Source organism: Phytophthora cinnamomi (genome assembly GCF_018691715.1).
Source record: "Phytophthora cinnamomi strain GKB4 chromosome Unknown Contig2, whole genome shotgun sequence".
NCBI classification, from domain to species: Eukaryota; Oomycota; class Peronosporomycetes; order Peronosporales; family Peronosporaceae; genus Phytophthora; species Phytophthora cinnamomi.
Window position 1 is genome coordinate 401,883 of NW_027150935.1, and position 12,361 is coordinate 414,243.

The window sequence follows — 12,361 nt, forward strand, 5'->3', positions numbered from 1 at the left end:
GTGACTTCTGCCTCGCTCGTTTGCTTTTGCGCAGAGCGCTACAAGACTTAAGATCAACTTAGATGTTGTTCAGGACGATGGACACGGGGTAGTGGTCGCTGTTGTAGCCGCTGCAAGATGTGGTGTACAAGTCGTGGTTGAACGAAACACTCGCAATTGCCGACGAGAGCGATTTGGAAACCAAGATGTGGTCCAGGCTGCTTACTTCAGTCATTTCGTAGACGCAGTCGTTGTCTTCGTCATACCACTGCGAATAGCGATCGGACTGCGAAACCTTGCTGGCCACTTGAACGAAGTTGGTGCCCGTCAGGATGCTAAGCACAGCACTAATGGGCTCATTGCTGTTCTTGTCGAGCACAGTGGAGGACCAATCGTTCATGTCGCCCGTGATAATGGCATGGTTCCCCTGGCTAACAGCAGCGCTGGCTAGACTAGCGAGTACTGTGGCCTGCGCTTCGCGCTCATAGCAACGGGCCTTGTTCTCAGGGTTGGCGAGTAAGTGGGCGCTTATCAATGAAATTGGCTTCGAGAATCCCGACACGTTGAAGGTCGTGTAAAAGTGCTTCGAGACGCCCTTGGTGCTGGAGAAGCCACTTGCGGTTGGACACGTCGACCCAGACACAGGAATCGAAGCCGTGGCAGTTGATCGCTTCAAGTCGACCACAGGATCCACGCGTGTCAAGAGGGCCGCGTTCTGCCCTGTAGACGTGTCAGTGCCGCGTACGAGATAGCCCACGTAAGTGGAATCTCCCAGGGCTTCAAGCTGAGTGATCACCGCTTCCAGCACTGTGCAGTCCTCCACTTCATTTAGATGAAGGATGTCTGCGTTGAGCGCCTTTACCACAGTCGCGATCTGCTGTATGTGGCTTTGAGCTTGGGCAGCCGTCGTCCAGGTGCAATCCGCTCCAGGGCACACTAGAGTATGTGTCTCAGTTCCGAGGAACAGGAACTCGGCGTTGAACGTTGCCACTTTCAGCTGTGACTTGTTAGCGCGGCGATCACCAGGGTTACTTGGAGCGGTGGCGCATGCCGCAAAGGCGCCATCAGCTGGACTTGCGAGGAATCCAGCAACAGCGAAGGCGGCAGCAGTCGCGATGGAGGTGAGAGAAACCATGTCGAAGCTTGGCGAGCGGGAGGTTGGGCTGAGTTGAGTGCGTATGACAGATCAAATTCGAGAGTGAGAGGCCTTTGTGGTCGAGCTGCTGCCGGTGAATGCCCATGTGCTCTACGGGAATTCTTCTGTGTGTCTGGGCGCCATACACAAGCAAACCAGATTGGGGCTCGCACCCAAAGGATGACGAACTGTTTAGTAAGACGTCTGCTCGAATGGTGAAAGGACGAGTGCCATCATGGTCCGATTGTCACCAGCGGTGAATGCGAGTGGCCGTGATGTTGAGCGCGTCGTCCTTGGCATTCGCAAACTCAAGCCTGTGTCTTCTGCTCATGTACATACTGCACTGTAGTGGATTCGTACCAGGCATTCATTGTTCACTGCAAGACGGGTACGACTCGCGGCGATTGCTTCAAGCGTGAATGTTCATCACCAATACATCATCGTGCCACTTTCAAACAGTGAAACATCGCCGTTTTCCTGTTCGGATCAGCATTTACAAGAATACGTAGTACACTTTGCTCCCTCGTGCAAGATTTGCTTTCCTAAAAAAAGTTATGATCAAGTGAAACTCCTGGTGCAGCAGCGCACGAATCGGCGCCAGCCAGTACTTGACTATGGGCGACGATCCTTATGACTTCGAGATCGCGTTCCCTGCAGCACCGAACAGTGCTAGCAGATCAACCAGAAAGCATCGCAATAGCAGTGGCAGCGATGACGATGGCAGTGATGCTAGCGGGGGTCTCAGCAGCATGAGCAGTATCAGCAGTGATAGCGAACACGAAACCGATCACAAGCGGCAATATCGAACGGAATCGAGCTTCAACCGAGCACCCAAGAGCTTCAACGATCCGAAGGGTGCTGCTTCAGGTGCTGTGTCGTCGGGAAGCGCGCTGGATAAGGCTCGAAGCTTTTTGTCGAAGTACTCTAGCGCAACAAAGGACAAACCCAATGGATCAGACCCCCCAAATAGGTGAGCAAGCTCTCGTTCCTACTTTGTCGGCTTGATACCATCTAATGAAATCGTGTTCCACAGCTCCCGTAGTCGACGCATTAGTCTGGAGCTAGATGACGAGGACGAGTTCTCTGCGGGTTCTTCGTCTGGTGACGACGGCATCAGAAGCAAGTCTGCAATTCCTGTAAATTTGAGTGGTATGGTGGTCCCTAGTGAGCAAGATAGCGCCTCCCGTCACAGTTCTGAATCACCTGGTTTCTTTGACAAAAGTGCTGACAAACAACCGATGTATACAAGCGTGCACTACGGCAACGAAGTAAATGGAGAGAGCAGCCAAATTAGCGGTCGATTGCCGTCATACTCTTCTCCTCAATCGGTGACGGCAGAGGTGGCGGCTCGCGATGACGAGCACAGCAGCGATGACAGTCAGATTGGAGATAGTATTGAATCTTTTCACAGCGGCGCGTCGGATGAGCGATCGCAGGAGTTGTCTGCTGTAGAAACACCAACTGTCACGCTACCCAAAGAAGATGATCAATACCACGAAGAGAGTGCTGACGTTTATGACGATTCGTTTCAAGAGGAGAGCCTGGGTCAGAGTCAAACTAATAGTGCCGTTGACGTTCAACCGCGTCTTGGCACGTCTAATTTCGCTACAGTGATGATGGATCATTCGGTTGCATCTGAAAGCGGAGTTTACGAAGAGGAAGTGTTTGAGGAAGACTCGATAGTAGCTACACCTGCTCCTACCATCAGCTCGGGGGCAGCCAAGGACAATTTTGTGCAGCAGGAAGATTCGTCGTCAGCACACGATGCTTCCAGCAGCTATCTTGATGATGAGCCCGACGAACAATCCTCTATCCCCAAGCTGCCTATCACCTCTCTTGTGGATATCCCAACCAAATCAGATTCTTCACCGAAAGAAGACAATGTACAAATTAAAACTCAATCGAGTCTCGACATCTCAACATTCACCGCGGGGAGAACACTAGAATCTGAAACTGGAGTGTGCGAAGAGAAAGCGGAATCGACAGTAGCCACACCTGCTCCCACCATCAGCTCAGGTGCAGCAGTTGCATCAACGCTCCAAGGCACAAGGTACGAGGACACATCTTCATCCCACGATGATTCAAGCAACCACTCCGGTGACAAGAACGACAGCCTAGCTCAGTGTGCCAGAGAACTTGGGGCTTGTAACCCAACGGAGCAAACAAAATCGGAATCCCCACCCGACCCAAAATCTGACAAAGTCACACCGTCAAAATATTCCCACGTAACTATCGTTAGAGATTTCGAAGTCGATGAAGAAAAACGCGTCGAGATGCGGGATGCAAGTACTCAATTTACTGGAAACCACGCCTCTATCCAAACAGATCTGGTTCCGGACGGTATGCGCAACTTGCTCACTGCTACAAGCACTGCAAACCGGAAAAGTGAAGTATGCCCGAGCAATCCCGAAGATGTCCGTGTTCAACGAGTGCCACAACCGCCCCCTCCTCCAATATCATCAATGTTTGGGTCTCCAATGTACAGCTTGGACATTTTGAAGCTGCCCGGGACGTCATCGACGTCAATATACAAGCAGCAGTTACTTGCTTTGCAAGAGCAAATTCTGCAGAAGAAGCGCGAGACTGAAAGAATCGTCCACGACCGAATGACGTTCCAGTATTCCTCTTCGCGAGGCACCGAGCGGGTACGTTGGCTTTCGATGATTGAATCTTTACCTGTAACTAATTTGAGACGTTTTATTCGGAGTTAGTTCTTGGCAGCTAGACGGACACAAAAACTGGAATTGTGGGAAGCACTCATGCGTGTTGACCCAACGCTTGACGAACAAAAGGCTCGGGAGGTGGCGCGCCTTTCCCAAGCAGCGTCAACGTAGAGTACTTCAACGTAAAATACAACTTCTGAATTATGTCAGGAATATTTGTCTTCTGTAATACCTCGTAAATTCTTGGTGAGCCTGGCAGCGTGGAGCCAAGCGTTTTGATATGTGAGTTCACACAATCGGCTTTTCATACAAGTTCGCGAATTTGACGCCAAGTTATGCTTGCGATTTCATTGCTTTGCTCAAGTGCAGGGACAAGCCCCATGATAAAGAGCGTCCTCGAGGGGACTCGAACCCCCAATCCCCGCCTTCGGAGGGCGATGCCTTATCCATTAGGCCACGCGGACTTGCTGAAGATTGCCCGATTGCTAAACTGTGTAATCTAGCAAGGTTCACGAAGTTTGGCAAAAATGTAAACTGAGTGAAGCAACGCGAAGTACACTATGGACACCAAAACAACACAGCTGATCACTCACTTGATCGCATTTAGGTATGGTTCATTAAAGCTAACGAGGGAGCAGCGCGGCGCGGTCGCCACGCGTCTACGAGTCAAAAAAGGAATGTACAAGGCACGCCGGCGCGACCCCGCCTTCTACTGCCACCGCGCCGCTACCTCCCCCACAGTAGTCTGCTAGCGCACGCCACTTACAGCGTCACGCCCGGCACGGAGGCGCCCGGCCCCGGGTGCGATGGTTCGTACGAATGTCCGGGGTCGAACGAGGTGCCCGGCTCGTACCCGAGGGGGCTCTCCGGGGAACGCGGCACGCCGGCCACGTGCATTGAGCGCTGCGACTGCTCCATCTCTACCTGCTGCTGCAGAGTGAAGCGCGGCTCGGCCAGAATGGGCACCGAATCCTGGCGGTTGCGCGTCTGCGGCGGCGCAGCGCCGGTCACCGAGTCGCTGCGCATCTTGGACGACGAGGACGGTATGGCGGCGGGTGCAGCCGTCACGGCCGACTCCTTGCGCATAGCCATCGCCACTTCCTTCTGCGCGCGTTCCTCAGCCGACACGCCGCCCGAGCCGGCTGCGTTGGCGTAGTTGTTGGTGTTCGAGCGCGGGGCCTCGAAGAAGATGTCGCTCTGGCGGTCCAGGTCCTGGTCCTCGCGCTTGCGGGTGCGCACGTAGAATGTGATGACGACCAGCGCCAGCACCACCACGGCGGCCACCACGACCGGCACGATCCAGCTGGACGCCTTGGACGAGCTCGAGGTGCCGTTGTCGGCGCTCATGGAGCCGCCGGAGCTGCTGGGCGCCACCGTGCCGTACACGGACGTGGTGGAGGACGAGTCCTGCGCAGCGGACGACTGAGTGTCGGTCGATCCCGTCGTGGAACTGGTCACGGTGGTTGTCGGTGCCTCCGTCGTGGCCGAGGGGGTCGCCGTCGTGGCTGAGGGGGCCGCCGTCGTGGCCGTGGGCGCCTCGGTCGTGGTTGTCGGCGTCTCGGTGGTGGCAGTCGGGGCCTCCGTCGTTGCCGTCGGGGTCTTGGTGGTCGTCGTGGGCGTCTTGGTCGTCGTAGTAGGCGTCTTGGTCGTCGTGGCAGGCGTGGCTGTCGTTGTCGCCGTCGTGGTCGAGGCGGACGAGCTGTCGGTGCCGGCCGAGGACGTCGTGGCCGCCGTGGAGTTGGTGGTGTCCTGCGCCATCACGACCGCCAGCGCACACAGCGCCAGCACCAGTAGCAGCGCGCCGAGTCTTCTGACGCCCATATCTCCCTGTGTGTCAACCTGCCTGCCTGGTCTCCTGCGCTGTGCTGTAGGACGGTGGTGGTTGCTTCCTACCTACCCGCTGTCCGTCCGTCCGGGCCAGGTGAGAAGGGGCTGGTTAATACTCCGGCGAAGCGGAGTGAGTGCTTATGGCGCGAGTGCGAGGCCTGGGCCAGAGCGGAAGTTCTGCGCGCCGCGGCCGGAATGAAAGGCGAGGGAGGGCGGCCGAGAGAGTCGGTCGGGTAAAAGCCAAGTGGCCCATTCCCACCAAGGGAAGGCGCAACCCCACGACGCGGGCAGGCCAGATGGTGCTGGCGATCGACGAAATGCACATGAAACGCTGCGGCTGCTTGCTGCAACCGGAGCTGCCTGCCAAGTCTCGCCTTATGGGGTTTCACCAGCTTGCCCGCGTACTGTAGCAGCGACTGTCTCGGACATGCGGCTCCAGCGCTCCAGCGCTCCAGGCGCTCGGTGCTGGCTGTGTCGGAGTCTATTCTCGCCTGGCAACGGCACTCGGAACTAGGCACCCGTGCCACTTTCTTTCGAGTGTGGTGGAAGCCCTGCGCTGTGTGCACGCGGATGGTACATGCCAATCACGCACGCAATTGCTGTACATGCATCAGTCGCCTTCACGTTGCGGGGGCACTTCGCAGCGGAGCCCCACAACGCCGAAGCCCTGCCTACGATGGCCGGCCCCGAGATGGAGGCAGGCAGGCAGGATCGCTTCCCTATGGCTCCTCGCTGCAAGACTGCCGAGGGCAGAGACTTCGTGTGCAACAGCGAGCATGGCAGGGCTTCGTGGCATGGCCGTGTGTCGCCAGCACCTTGATTCAAGGTCAAGGCTTGAAGGAGCGGCGCAGCTCTCGTCCTGTCCAGACTGGACAGGACCCTGCCGATCTTGGGATCGACCGCCGCTGACTCAAGCGCAACAGCGGCCCATTTGGCGGGTGTGTCTGTAGAGGGCACCCATTTTCGCTGGACATGTGCCTTTGAGGCGCGGAGGAAACGTGTCGGTCTCGTTACGCCACGACTGGGTCTGGCAGGAGAGCCATCCTTGGCCGATCGGGTCAGCAGCTCGGCGCTACTCGCGCGTTGCCGTGGCGACTTCGGGGCGGACCTTCGCGTACGTAACAGTGGCCACTCTCCGCTCGACAGGGACTCTACTGAAGGGCCATCACGCATCGATTAAGCTCCCTGGCGCAGCGCAGACGTACGGAGCTGTCTGCGACGCTGAGGTGTCGTGCTACCAGTCGTGGCGGTCAATCGAAAAGCAGGCTGTAGGCAATCGCTGGCGCGTGCGATGGCAAAATACACGACTTCAGAAACTGGAGCGTGTATAGTGGCGGCTAATGCGCCATGCCTCCCCAGCGGCCAACATATCACGCCTCCCTATGGTTATTGAGGAGCAAATATCTGTCCGCAGCACATTCATTATGAAATGTGTTGGGGCGAGTACTTAGTAACGGCTCCAGTCCCAATGCGATAGTGACCCAACGCAGTATTGCTAGCAATGATGGCTCGGAAGTCCTCGTGCAGCTCGCGGGGCCGGGGCAATGCCCGCCCGGCGGCTGCTTCTGCGAGCTTGACCACGGCAGCAAGTGGATTTGTCGAGTTTCACCCCAGTATGTCGTTGGAGAACGCGCCGACGCTGGCGGATTGTCTTCCAAAGCCCGTGCATTCCACTCCTGCCTTGGCGGAGCACAACTCGAAGGACACCACGCTGGAGCAGGTCCTCGCGGACCGCGGCCATGTGTGGACAAAGGTGAACGAGGTACGCAGCTGACGTGCGGCACCCAGGCTCAAACACCAATTGGAGCTAATCCATTGCCCCTGCAGGTGATCGAAAAGCTGGCGCCGCTGCAAGCCTTCCAAGGAGACGTCCACGCTCTGCAAAAGCTGCAGCAGCTCCACCTTCTGTGTAATATCCTTTCAATTGTTTGATCCGCTTTGTACTTGATTCGTATTACTAGACGTAGCATAAGAATGGCTTCGTTGTTGTCCTTAACCTGCCCTACAGCAGCGCGAATCGCATCTCCGCACTCTCCAGCTTACGTTGCTGCAGGACGGACGAGCTCTCTCATCCGTTGAAGCCGCCACGCACACTGACTCAGTGACTGAGGCCACCGAAATGTACGTGTCCTTCTTTGCACGACAACGCCTTCAACATGACCAACCTGCTTTGTCTTCAACAACACAGCGAACAAGGCGACAATGGCATCGATACGTGTACGTCCAACGCGAATGAAACCGAATGGCAGAATGAACAGGAGCGACACCTTGATTTTGTTGACTACGACGCCATGGACTTGATTGAGCTATCCGAACAGTTTGCATAAACCCGTGCTCCGCAGCGCTAATGTGGAAGCTATAAATCGTCATCGGGTTATATTGGCTCTCCGTCCAAATCATCTTCATCCATGGGAGCTCCATCCAAATCCTCGTCGAGGGGTTCTCCATCTAGCTCATCTTCAGCTGCATCGCCGTCAAGTGGCTCACCGTCGAGTGCTTCGTCATCCATTTTCACGCCGTCGATATCGCTGCTACTCTCTATGCCTGCACTCAGTTCTTCGTCGATAGGGTCTCCATCTAAATCCTCCTCATCAATCGGCTCGCCATCCAGGTTTTCTCTATCTACTTCTCCCACCCTATCACTTCGTCTTTCTGCCGCATCGTTTGTGCCAGCCTTTGGTTCATCCGCGGAAGGGGTATCGATACTAGATTGAGTATTGGGCTTTTTGATAGCCATAGCCATAGCAGATGCTGGTGTAGTTGTTGCGGTTGGAGAAGTAAACTCTTTCAGCCAGTGAAGCCGAGCAACCAAATGCTTCACGTCACCCGAGGCCAAAATTCCAGATTGTCGGCATGTTTTTCGTAATCGCTCCAGATCTGCTTCTCCAATACCTCCAAACGTGAGGCTATGTGTAGTCATGTATTCGTCCTCCTCCACTTTCCGCAGGAACGTAGCATGAAGCCCCACCAGGACGGCCGGAGGAAATAGACTCCAACTTTCCCACGCTGTCAGAACATTCATCACCTTATCTTTCATTGCGTTGGCAGACATACGGCCGACGATGTTCTTGTGCGAAACGCGCAGTGTGTCCATTATCTCTGGCAGACATTCTTGAAATGTCGTGCGGAAAAGCGATGCATTCTTCACGGCCGCTGAGCTGTTGTGTAAAATATCGGATGTCACATACAGTAAACCAACGAGAGTGACACCAGACGCTATGGAACTCTTGAAAGACTCCAGAATAATGTTGACGAGATCCACCGCCGCCTCTGAATTGTCTAGCGCGAATCCCATCGTCTTCTTCACGGATTCTCTCTCCAGAGTCAGCTCGCTGAGGAGCTCTTTGAAATCATCATAGTCCTCACCAGACAGTCGGTTTCGCTCACGTCCTCGTTCCAAGTCTCGCGCCCGCGCTAGTTGTTGACCCGTCAGCAGCTTCTGGCCGTTGTCCACGTTAGCGTACTCACGACTAGTCCGACTGTCAAAATGTCTTCTATCCCGGCTCATATCGTGTGAGTGATCACCATGACGGCGGTCGTCGCGACGGGAACGTGAGCGCGATCGACGGCTCCGCTTACGTGAGTTTGAATCATCGGATGACCATGACCTGCTTCGATGACCACGACTGCGACTTCGACTTCGACTGCGGTATCTACGCCGCCGACCTCTTCGATCATCTCGGCTATCAACAGAGCTTTCGGAGCTACTTCGGGAACGGTGCCGACGTCCACCCCGTCGTCGACGGGATCTCTTAGGACTCGAACTGGGGCTTCGCGACCTGCTGCGACTAGAGCTTCGACTGTGTCGTCGGGGTGACACAGAGCTTCTGTCATGGTAACTGTACCGCCCAGATGAACGAGACGATGAACCACGTCTTCCATACCCTTCACACTGAGAGGGTGTTTTGGGTGGCACCCATACGGGTCCTTCGACCGTCATTTGAAACGGGGTTTCACGCCACGATTGTTCATCGTCTCCCATCGCGAAAGAATAAACTCGCCACCTATAGTAAAGAGCTAGTGATGATTGCGGCTCAAACAAGAAGTCGTAGTCGGTCTTGTTGTTCGCCTCCCGCATGCGAACAGCATTCTCGAACTGTAGTCCATCTGCTGCCACATAACGCGCGAGATGATCCACACGTCGCCTCACTGAATTATCAGCGGGTATCTCGACTGTAATAGTCTGCGTTGCGACTGTGTTGACGTCGCCCGAAGGAATGGTGGAAGGATTAACCGACGGAGGGGTCACTGCAGATGGAAGCAACACCCCCGGCGCGCGTGCTCGAGGTTGAATTTTGACAGCTTTGCCCCAGCCAACAATTATTGGTTGGCCTTCTAACTGCAACGATATAATCGACAAGAGGTAAGAATGGGCCCCGATCTTGCGAACATCGTCTTATCGGGGAACACTCACCTCCTTATTATCCAAATTGACGCGGGCGTCATCAGCATCACGTCGCTCATAGAAGCTCACAAAGCCGCAGTTGCGTCTACGCGCACGCTCTTCCTCCGACCGCGGCCACATGATCTTCACTGAGTACACATCGCCATAGCGGCCAAACTCTTTCTGCGCGTATTCAGAAGAAGCAGGAACACAGAACCACAGGCATCAGCGTCCTTCTCCACCGGACCACACACTCGTTTCCACCTGACAACGCACCTGCAGCACTTCCTCTGTGACCGTTGGGGCCAAGTTGCCCACGTACAAATTCGTCGTCTCCGGGTCGCCCGTGTCGAACGAGCCCTTTGCCATGCCCGCTCCCTCCATCGAGACAGGCGCTGGGCCCCGCTCCTTCATTTCCTCCAGGAACTCGTCGATTGCTCGCCGCTTCTTGGGCCTCTGCGCCGTCTGGAGCTGCTCCCGGTGCTCGGCGTCCTTCTGCTTGATCTCGTGCAGCATCTTGTCCATCTCCGACACCTTTTTGCCCGCCACCGCCGTCGGCGCCGGCTCCTTCGCCCTCAGTCTGTACACATCACCGCTCTGCCTGGCGGACTGTCGGGCGTCCTCCTGCGTGCCGCCGCGCACGAAAGCCTTGCCCCTGGTCTCGTCCTCGTTGTCGAAGGACGCCACGAACGTCGCGTAGATCTTGGCGGCCTCCTCGTCCGCCTGCCGCTTCTTGGCCTCGCGGTCCTCGCGCTCCTGCAGGTCAGCGGCGTCGTCAGTGGGTCAGTTTGGCCTCCACTAGGGAGCAGGGCGCCTGCACCTTCTGGAACTTGGTCTTCTTCTGGTGGCCCAGCACGAAGCGCGCCAGCTTGTCGTCCGTGAGCGCCGCCAGCGAGCTGGGCTGCATCTCGGTCTTCTCCATGCCCCACGGCAGCTGCTGCTGTGGCTGTGGCTGCGGCTGGGCCGGCGCTCCGCCCGACGGCGCCGCCTCCTCCTCCTCTGCGCGGCACGAGCGTCTCCGCCCCATCGGATTGCCGTGTTCCGTATCAAGTTAGCGTGTGTCTCGTAAAAACTGGGAATAGTGTGCACCACCTGAATCTTGTAATGTTGCGCAACATTAGGCTAAAGATCGAGGCTCCCCCTCCTGCTTTCAAGAAGAGAAATCTTACGCGAGGAAGACCAGACGACATCATGGTGCGTAACCGGCTGCGTGTGCCAGCTAACAGGGCTGCACGTGCCTTATACTGCTGTCGTGGTGGAGAACTGACCCAGTCGCTGGCTCGTGCCTGCTTTGTCGCCCTGAGCAGTCCATCCTGTCCTACAACGGAGCGGCGATCATCGCCATGGCGGGCAAAGATTGCGTCGGCATCGCATGGTACGGCTCGCTGCAGTGCGGGGGACTTGGCTCCAAGAAACTACACAGTACTGTGACTAACCTGCTGCTGCGCGCGTTAACAGCGACACCAGACTAGGCATGCAGGCGCAGACCGTGGCCATGGACTTCCAGAAGGTGTTCCGCGTGACGGACAAGACGTTCCTGGGCCTGGCGGGCCTCGCCACCGACGTGCAGTCCGTCTCGCAGCTGCTCAAGTTCAAGCTCAACATGTACAAGATGAACGAGGAGCGCGAGATCAAGCCCAAGACGCTGAGCGCGCTGCTGTCGTCCATGATGTACGAGAAGCGGTTCGGCCCCTGGTTCGTGGAGCCCGTGATCGCCGGTCTGACAGAGGACAACAAGCCCTTCCTGTCCAGCATGGACTGCCTGGGCTGCGAGATGATGACGAAGGACTTCGTGGTGGCCGGAACCATGGAGGAGGCGCTCTACGGTATGTGCGAGTCCATGTACAAGCCCGACATGGAGGAGGAGGACCTGTTCGAGACGCTCTCGCAGTGTCTGCTGTCGGCCTGCAACCGTGACGCGCTCTCCGGCTGGGGCGCCGTCGTGCACATCATCACACCCAAGGGCATCACGTCGAAGAAACTGCAGTCGCGCCAGGATTAGGCGTTCAGCTCAGTGACCATGCCGATGCGTTCTGGACGCGGTGCGGCGCTTCTCGGCCGAAGTTCGCGGTAATACAGACTCGGCACAGGGTGAGCGCAAGCAGTAAAGCGACAGGCGAATACAGGCATAACGACACACCCACAGACTGCGAGTAGGTCGTTGCTTTCATCGTACAGGTGCGATCAACATCGTGAGAAATGGCATCAGGGTGGATTGGGCCCCCAGTCTTCAATCGACAACGACCCAGCAACCGGGGGCATTGAACCTGCACCGGGCCAAATGTTACCAGGCAGGTCTTGCCCAGCGTTCCTCGGTCCTTTGCGCGATAAGGCATCGCCACGAGCGTGCCGTGCAGGTCTGCAAATGCCCGA

General features: G+C 56.4%; 7 protein-coding genes across 7 annotated transcripts; 3 read left to right on the top strand and 4 right to left on the bottom strand.

Annotated features, from left to right (window-relative positions):
• Nucleotides 1-58: 58 nt before the first annotated feature.
• IUM83_12215 (endonuclease exonuclease phosphatase) lies at nt 59-1,114 on the bottom strand (the record flags this gene model as incomplete). The annotated part of the gene is made up of 1 exon (XM_067936824.1): nt 59-1,114. One exon carries the CDS (start codon nt 1,112-1,114, stop codon nt 59-61), a length of 1,056 nt encoding a protein of 351 aa, XP_067800102.1.
• Nucleotides 1,115-1,728: 614 nt separating this feature from the next.
• Nucleotides 1,729-3,948, top strand: IUM83_12216 (Elicitin protein; the record flags this gene model as incomplete). Its single annotated transcript, XM_067936825.1, has 4 exons — nt 1,729-2,084; nt 2,148-2,263; nt 3,440-3,759; nt 3,826-3,948. 4 exons carry the CDS (start codon nt 1,729-1,731, stop codon nt 3,946-3,948), a joined length of 915 nt encoding a protein of 304 aa, XP_067800103.1.
• A 591-nt stretch (nt 3,949-4,539) lies between these two features.
• IUM83_12217 (putative carbohydrate-binding protein) lies at nt 4,540-5,598 on the bottom strand (the record flags this gene model as incomplete). Its single annotated transcript, XM_067936826.1, has 1 exon — nt 4,540-5,598. The coding sequence occupies one exon, from the start codon at nt 5,596-5,598 to the stop codon at nt 4,540-4,542; it is 1,059 nt and encodes a 352-aa protein (XP_067800104.1).
• A 1,621-nt stretch (nt 5,599-7,219) lies between these two features.
• On the top strand, nt 7,220-7,536 carry IUM83_12218 (uncharacterized protein; the record flags this gene model as incomplete). Its single annotated transcript, XM_067936827.1, has 2 exons — nt 7,220-7,366; nt 7,432-7,536. The coding sequence occupies 2 exons, from the start codon at nt 7,220-7,222 to the stop codon at nt 7,534-7,536; spliced, it is 252 nt and encodes an 83-aa protein (XP_067800110.1).
• Nucleotides 7,537-7,978: 442 nt separating this feature from the next.
• IUM83_12219 (putative U2-associated splicing factor) lies at nt 7,979-8,698 on the bottom strand (the record flags this gene model as incomplete). Its single annotated transcript, XM_067936828.1, has 1 exon — nt 7,979-8,698. One exon carries the CDS (start codon nt 8,696-8,698, stop codon nt 7,979-7,981), a length of 720 nt encoding a protein of 239 aa, XP_067800111.1.
• Nucleotides 8,699-10,000: 1,302 nt separating this feature from the next.
• Nucleotides 10,001-10,910, bottom strand: IUM83_12220 (putative U2-associated splicing factor; the record flags this gene model as incomplete). Its single annotated transcript, XM_067936829.1, has 3 exons — nt 10,001-10,171; nt 10,265-10,744; nt 10,809-10,910. The coding sequence occupies 3 exons, from the start codon at nt 10,908-10,910 to the stop codon at nt 10,001-10,003; spliced, it is 753 nt and encodes a 250-aa protein (XP_067800232.1).
• Nucleotides 10,911-11,179: 269 nt separating this feature from the next.
• Nucleotides 11,180-11,990, top strand: IUM83_12221 (Proteasome subunit beta type-3; the record flags this gene model as incomplete). The annotated part of the gene is made up of 3 exons (XM_067936830.1): nt 11,180-11,182; nt 11,296-11,363; nt 11,447-11,990. 3 exons carry the CDS (start codon nt 11,180-11,182, stop codon nt 11,988-11,990), a joined length of 615 nt encoding a protein of 204 aa, XP_067800188.1.
• Nucleotides 11,991-12,361: the final 371 nt, after the last annotated feature.